This window comes from Sitophilus oryzae, unplaced genomic scaffold, assembly GCF_002938485.1.
Source record: "Sitophilus oryzae breed Bouriz unplaced genomic scaffold, Soryzae_2.0 scaffold_525_pilon_pilon, whole genome shotgun sequence".
NCBI lineage: Eukaryota > Metazoa > Arthropoda > Insecta > Coleoptera > Curculionidae > Sitophilus > Sitophilus oryzae.
In genome coordinates, this window is record NW_022147113.1 from 1 (window position 1) to 8,278 (window position 8,278).

At 31.5% G+C, this 8,278-nt stretch overlaps 1 protein-coding gene across 1 annotated transcript; it reads left to right on the forward strand.

Moving 5' to 3' along the window:
* Nucleotides 1–2,262: 2,262 nt before the first annotated feature.
* On the forward strand, nt 2,263–7,162 carry LOC115886895 (protein strawberry notch-like; the record flags this gene model as incomplete). The annotated part of the gene is made up of 5 exons (XM_030906220.1): nt 2,263–2,468; nt 5,065–5,186; nt 5,312–5,447; nt 5,962–6,162; nt 6,981–7,162. Coding segments are annotated over exons 1-5 (795 nt in total), but the record flags the coding sequence as incomplete, so codon positions are not given.
* Nucleotides 7,163–8,278: the final 1,116 nt, after the last annotated feature.

Here is an 8,278-nt window from a genome sequence, read left to right on the forward strand (position 1 = left end):
AAATTTTCTTACCGAATACCACGCAAGCTTAAATTATTCCTGGAAATTTTCTTTCGGGCACGAATATTTTAGGAAAATTATCCCTCGTCTTCGACTCGGGATAATTTTCAAAATATTCGTGCCCTCAAAAAAATTTCCGAAAATAATTTAAGCTCTTGTGATATTATAAGTGAAAATTATGTTATGTGTTTGGTTGGATTTTTTTTTTGGTATAAAGGTAAATGTATTTAATGTTTCATATTTTTTAATACAGCGGGATATTTTTTGGTCAAGCAGGTTTTGAATGATGACAGAATTCTTGTATGAAATTACGCTATATTTTTTTTAACTGTCTGCATTCAAAGCTCAAAGCCAAGAGTAACTTGTAATTGGTGAATTTACATTGTTTATAACTGAGTTTTGAAATGTACTTAAATATATTTTTACATTTTTGCTAATACAATATGATCGAAAAAAAAAGAAGTTGGGGATGGCTATGAAATGAAGATCGCTGTCATTTTATATGTAAAATTATCTATATCGTCATTTCCAAGCTAACCAGACGCCTTTTTTCGATTGTACGGTATATTACCCATCACTCTTATACTGATTTTTCTGCATTTATAGAGTTTTTAATTATTTTGAGTACTACAAAATCTTTAATGTTAATCTTTTTATGTTTGAAACGACTTAGAACAATGTATTACTCACTTTTTCTATTTACAAAAGCTCGTGAAGTAATTTTACATTATTTTAGTTAGTAATACGGATAGATCAACAATGATTGAAATCGGTAGCGTACATACATATAATATAAGCAATATGGTAGTTGGGTGAGCCCTGGAAGGCCACTCTAACGAATAAAAAGTTTTTATTAGTTCATTTACTGCATAAATGACAGAAACAAATTATTAATAAATACTTTGTTTTATTGTGTAACCTATACATTACTTTTACTTTTTTTTAACTTAATTTTTATTAAGCTCCTCCAAATGGCCTTGGAAGGAACAGGGCCCCATACAAGGCCAATATTATAAATGAGTTCTTTAACTTAAAACTAGTGTTGTAATAATCAAAATATCTGCTGTTAGTAAAACTGCATGAAAAGCTCTTTCATTTAAACGAAAAATTAAATGCTTAACATGTTATAATCTTCTTTAAAGAACTCAACGAAGATTCCTTGAAAACCATTGTATAACTAAAAATATTAATGGAAATTATTTAAAAATTATTGTAATGAGTATTATATTGATAACAAATAAGTTGCCAATGCGTTTTAGAATGAAATTACAAAAAGAATAAATTACCTATAATGGTCTTCTTATGGATTTGTTCTTTGTAAGGCCAAAATGATTTTTAGCTAAAAAGTTGAATAACCCTTATAAATAATAATATTATAAACATAAAATATTGTTTTAATTTTCCCGGTACATATTTATAACTAAAAACTAAGTGTTCATATTTTAATGATTTGAAAATGTTCCTAGTAAGGCCCATGTACCCTAGCAAGGCCAACCGCTAAATTTTTGATTGGCCTTATAAGGAACCATCGGCTTTCATAAGAACACTACCCATATTTTAACTGAAATAAAAAGGAACGAGGATCAGAACGTTCAGAATCAATTCTGAACGAGGCTTAAGGGCCAATTTCACTAGTCCGAAAAAGTAACAAAATAAGCGTTCGGCATTTAACGTTTTATGTAAAACTGGCTAGGTATTTTTACAAAAATAAAGAAGGAAATTAAAGATAAAGGATTATGCTATATCCGTATTGTAGCACATTTTTAGACAACTTCTTTATTTTTAAGATTTTGATGGTTAAACATCAACAAAATATTCCTTATGTTTGGACTAAATTTTCTCGAAAATAAAGACATAATTTAAAATTCCGTTACAATACGGAAATAGATTGAAGTTTTGTGATTACAGTGATATATAATTTATATGGTTTTGTAACAAATTGCTCGCTATTTTATGGCAAATCCTGAAGCTCTGCAAACCTTAATCAAGCCTTAATCAAAGCACGCGTGTTTGATTTTTTAATATGGCTTAACACGACAGGATCGATCTAAGCCTTAGACAGATTTCTTAAATACAACATATATTTCCTATTATTATTCATTAAGGTAACTAAATAAAGACAATGAAAATCCGAAATTCTCTTAGTTTCATTTCAATCATTGTTGGTTGCTCTATACATGTTAGTTTATGTTAAGTTATGGTTTGTGCAATATACTAGTTCCTTAAGGGTATTTTTGGATGAGAGGTGTATGACATTATTTGATTGATCTGTATAGTGGGACCCCCTTACGGCGGCCCGGGAAACACCTCGAATATGAGTAACTTGGCCGCTATGGCCTCGATGTTGAGTAGTCTCACTGGCGGTCCCATGGCCAACATGTTTGGGGCGCCTGCCCAAGGTACTGCCGGGGGCTCATCCCAGTCTGCCTCAGCGGCCGCTTTTAATGCTGCACAATTTCTGCAGCAGAGTAAGTGCAGACTCTATATGGAATTTATCTCTTTATTTTCCTTAAGCACTGGAGTGATGATACGTTGCGCATCGTAGTGCATCTTTAGAGAGGGCGTGGCTTGTTGCCTCACAGTTGCACTTTTTAACACGTAGTTTAGTTGCTTCAGTATTTTTTGGGTATTACCGTGTGTTGTATTGTCGATCTGAACGTAGGTATGCCATGTAAATTTTTCTCAATTTTATTTTACAAAAAAATTTTTGAAACTTTTTAAAGAACTTAAAATGAAGTAAATTGTTCTTTTGAATAATTATACTAATTCGTTTTTGATTTAGGTTTGAGATAAACAAAAATACTAAATTACGCGAAAATTTAAAATAATCCTTGTCACACAAAGATAACAATCACAAGCTATGTCACAATATGATAAATCTATTATGATTTTCTTCTACAGAGATTTGTAAAAAAAAAGAAATTTGTACAGAGATTTGTAAAAACGGTGGAGCCACCACTCGTTCTGTGGCCAACGCATAAAACACTTATTTTCTCTAATTCGGCCAGCGAAGGCATATCGAACACGGTGTGGAACTGAAAGCGACAGTGTTGCCATATTAAAATGTGTAATATCTGTAATACATTTGACCCTATGTATTATATCTGTAATACATTGAATATATTTGAAATATCTATGGAAGAAAAATCCGCGTTTATGTGTTGAAACTTTACTCTTACAAAAATACAAGAAATACTGAATTTTTCAGATGGTCGAAAAAAGTCGTTTAATTGGCTTGGAAATGACTATTATTGACATTTACTATAATATTTTACATGCGAAATAACAGCGTTCTTCATTTCCAAGCTAACTCTGACGCCGTTCTTTGTTCAATCATATAATATATTAAATTCTTTAATGATAGGAAATCCGTATTACTAACGTACTGTACACAAAATCCGTAAAACTACGGATTGATTCGTAGTTCTGGCAACACTGTCTCCGACAACCACTCGCTCTGTCGACTGAAAGCAGAACTACAGTACATATTCTTTATACGCTGCGCTGTGAACGACTATCAGCGCGCAGCGGCGCAGAGCTAAACTAAATCTCGGACACGCTGATGTTAGCGCCAGCTACATCTCGGACAGGTTTTATGCCACGAAGATTGCGCATCTTCATACTTGTTCAATCAACTGTAGAAGCTATTGAAAACGAACAACTTGCTTCATTTTAAGAAGTTCTTTTAAAAGTTTCAAATATTTTTTATCTGGTCAACTTATCACACTTTTAAAATTTACATGGGATTTTCTATGTTCAGGTCGGCGATGCAACAGACAGTATACAGGGCGTTTTAAAAAAGCGTAAATATTTAATGGGCGATTCTTTGTTAAGAATAAAGGATAGTTTGTTATACAGGGTAATTCGAATAAGTAAAAGAGTTTATTTTTATTTCGATTTTTTTTTTCAAAATAATTTTTGAACTATCATCGATATTTAGATGAAAAATTGATATTTTTTTTTTTTTTTTTTTTTTGTAAGCACCACTGCGTTGATCGAACGATTATAACTACCCTTTATTTTTTCCAAGGAATCGCCACTTAAAAAAGTTTTTCGCATTTCTTTTGAAACATCCTGTATATCTTTGTTTCACTTTTTTTTATTTACAATAATTATTATGGAAGAGATAACGATTAAGATTAAGGTGGGCCATTTAGGTATTAAAGCATTGCAGTTTTAGTTAAATTGTGTATTAATTTTATGTATTTTTTTTCATGATTATACCGATCTGGTCATTGAAACTGCTTGGTTTGGATTTTAACGTGTAAGACAGTAATGTAGACAGCGTAAATGTAAAATCAAATGTATTAAAAACAAATAAAAGTTAGGTCGATACATTTCTTCTGTGCGGTATTGCCGGATTTTGCATCAAAATTTCAAACCGCACAAGTAGGCGTTTATGAAAAATATTGCATATAGGGTTGGAACTTTATTTTTCACAATTAGTTACTCATTTTACTACAGCTCTAATAGATTTTTAAACAACTGTCGAACAGAAATGAGCATTATTGAATAGCTTGGATATATTATCTTCGATTATGATTTCTTATTTCTCGTATGAACCGGCAACACTGTATGCCGCTTTTTATTTTATCTCTGCCTGTCAACTGGTCGGATATATTTATCTCTGTCGTATTCATTAAAGTACATATCACGGAAATCAAGTGGCCAGGGCTTGTATATTTTTTTCATTTCATATACTATTTTAGCTGATTTAATACTGATTTAATAAAATTTTAATTACGAGAAGTTTTATCATTATTTAATATTTATCTTAATTCAATCTGCAATGCATTATTACTGTATAAATAAACACCTATTTGTTAGTTATTATTTTTATTTACCTATACAATAAAGTAGAATATTAAATTCTAATTAGTTACAATATTAGTTAAATAATAATTTTAGTTAATCATATCGCATGTTTTTAATACGCACAGGCAGATGAAATTATATAATTTATTTTTGTAGGTTTGTCAGAGCATGATTTTTATTATTTTAAGTTCTTCCTTAAGCTAAATACTTGATTTTTGACAAAATAATTTATATTGACTAATTTTTTAGTGGAAATGGCAGCATTTGGAATGGCTGGAAACCCATATGGAAATCCTTTTCTCCAGAATTTATCTGCCATGTTATACAGTGCCGGACCTGTTCCACCCTGGGGTGGCCCGCTTAGCAACAAAGTAATTTTTTTGTTTTGTATTTTTATTCTTTTTTATTTTTATTTTTTATTTTTTTTTGTTTTATTTATTTTTATTTTTTTTTTATTTCTTTTAATTTTTTATTGTACTAATACAATTATTTAAAGGCTGTACAGCAGATGTGGATGAATCAGATGGATAATAAACCTATGCATCATCACCAAGAAGAAGAAGAAGTTGACGACGAAGAACTGGGCGTTGCAGAAACTTACGCGGATTATATGCCTTCAAAATTAAAATTAGGTATGTAATTATATTTCATTATATTGTCCAGAGACATCTAACTAAAAGAAAAGACACTACACTCCATTCTTAAAACACCATTTCGTTACAGTCATAACATACTTTATTACTCTTACATCAATTAAAAAGAGATTGGTAAAATATGGCAACTCTGTTCAGTTTCATGTGGCATTTCTGTCTTTTTGATCTGCAAGTGGTGTGTTGTTTTTTTATCATCAATCATAAAAAGTAATTTTTATTTTAAATTCTGATTATCGTTTATAATATACAGGGTGGTCCGAACTGTATTCCGAAAACTTCGGCAGCATATTCTGCAGATAAAAATAAATAAAAAAGTTTGTATAAATGTATGTTCTAAAATGCTTAATTTCGGAGATACAGGGTGTAGAAGTTTCATGAGTATAAAATGAAAAAAAATAGTCGATATTTTTGACCCACCTTGATGTTCCTATACAACCAAACCTTTAAAACACTAGTTGTGTTTTATTTTAACTACAAGATTGATTTTTTTCAGGCAAAAAACATCCTGATCCAGTTGTTGAGACGGCTTCTCTGTCATCTGTCGCACCCGTAGACGTATGGTACAAGTTATCCATACCAGAAGAAACTATTAGAACTGGGGCACTATCCGCCTTACAGCTCGAAAGTATAACATATACTTCCCAAGCGCATGAACATATATTGCCTGATGGCAGCAGAGCAGGATTTCTAATAGGTACATATTTATAATTTCTAAAGCTTTGTTCAGAACCTTGAAATTAGTGGTTTAAGTTATGGTTTGTTCCTCTAATTTACTATATTCTTTTTAACTTAATTTACAAGCTATAGGGAAAACTACAACTCGTTAATAATTAAAGGATACAGTATCATGAGATGTAATTAAACCGTAAAGCTGAACGCATGATGTTCACTCTTTAGAATTTTACCGCGATCGCGACGAGTCTGCTGTATCCCCTTCCACGTGTCTTAGCAATGTGCACAGATTCTCGGTTTATTTCATAGGTTTGGCAACGTTTTTACTGTTCTGTCTTTGTTCAGTACATTATAAACGCATTGTACTCTTCTTACATATGGAAATCTCGACCCAAAACTAACTTTTGCCAGCCCTTAGTATTAATATTATTGCTAGAGTATTTTATTAAATTTAATTGTATTTTTTAGACGTTGTGAATGATTGTAAAATCAAATATAGAGTATAATTGAAGTCACTAATTTATTCCACTAATTTTGAAGTTTGGAACGAAGCTTTATTTAAACTATTTTATGTAATATATTTTATGTAAGCATTGCAGTTACCGGCTGTATTATAATTAAACTTAATTCAGATTTAACTGTAATGCAATAGTAGTTGATGAAGCTTCAGGGCCTGCTTCCTTCAAGTTTTGTATGTTGGGTAGTATTAGCTTCAGACATTCCAAAATAGCCATAGGAAAAAATCTGAAAATTACGGTTGTAACTAAAATCATAAAAAATATAGTCTTTATTATTTTTTTTTTGATAAGGAAATTACTAAAATATATTTTTATTTCTTAGGTGATGGTGCTGGAGTGGGTAAAGGCAGAACCATTGCCGGTGTGATCTTCGAAAACTACCTAAAGGGTCGCAAAAGAGCGATCTGGGTTTCAGTGTCAAACGACCTGAAATACGACGCAGAACGCGATCTTCGTGACATAGGAGCTGGAAAAATCGATGTCCATCCTTTAAATAAATTCAAAGTAATTATTAATATAGTAAAATCAATAAAAGTTTACTTGCACGTCATCAAAATATTTGACGAGTACACGTCACAATGTTGCCACAGCTTCTTTTCATACTTTGACTTTTGTCAAGTGTCTAATAACATTCGTAATTTTGTCACCAATTTTTCACTTCAATTTCAAACACAATACATATACATTATAGATCATACTAAATAAACATTTAGTCACATGATTAAGCTCGACCGGCACAGCGTTGCCGACTTTTACATATTTTCTTTTTATCAAATAATTTAGGAAACAATAATGAATTAATTATAAATATATAAACAGTTATTATTTACATCAACAAAACTCACTTCCTTAACCGCATTTAAGGGACATAAAGGACCGCTTTCCCGTTCAAAATATTCTAATAAGCTTGCGACTAGTTTTTTGAAGCGGCTATTAAGCTGTTTTGTACACTTCACACTAAAAGTTGTTCTAAAAAAATGCATGTTCGTCTGCAAGGCCTGCTAGTAAAAATTTTTAAGCTTAAAGCATCACAACACAATTCATTTAACCCAAAAACTCGTAATACAAAACTAAAGTGGCAAAACGAATGACAATGTCAGGAAATAAATAAATAAATATGACAAGTTGACATTTTTTACAGCAGAGAACCTCCTGAATCGCCACACAGTGGGGTATTTGACACCAATAGTTGATCGAAATTTTTTTATGTAGACCTTATGTAAATTGTTGCTATTTTCAATTAAAGAGGAAATAATATGAATAAAATAAAGGATAATTCGTCGATTCTAAAAAAAAGAAAGAAAAATCACTGTTCCAGTGTTTCCACGGCCAATGCCACTAATGCCAGTAGTAATATCGCAACTAATACTACTAATGCTACGACTGATCCGCGACAAATGCCCATACCACTAAAGCCGCTACTAATGCCAAATTGTGCTATACTGCTAATGGCACTAATGCGATCGCTTTGTACACAACAATGCCATCGCGGTTTACACCTCGCATTAGTATATCACTGATTTGCAAATTAGAGGAAACCAAGAATGTTTTTCTCATTTTATCAGCAAAGTCACAAAAAGTCGCAGTATTTTATTTTACTGTATGAAAGCCCAATGTTTA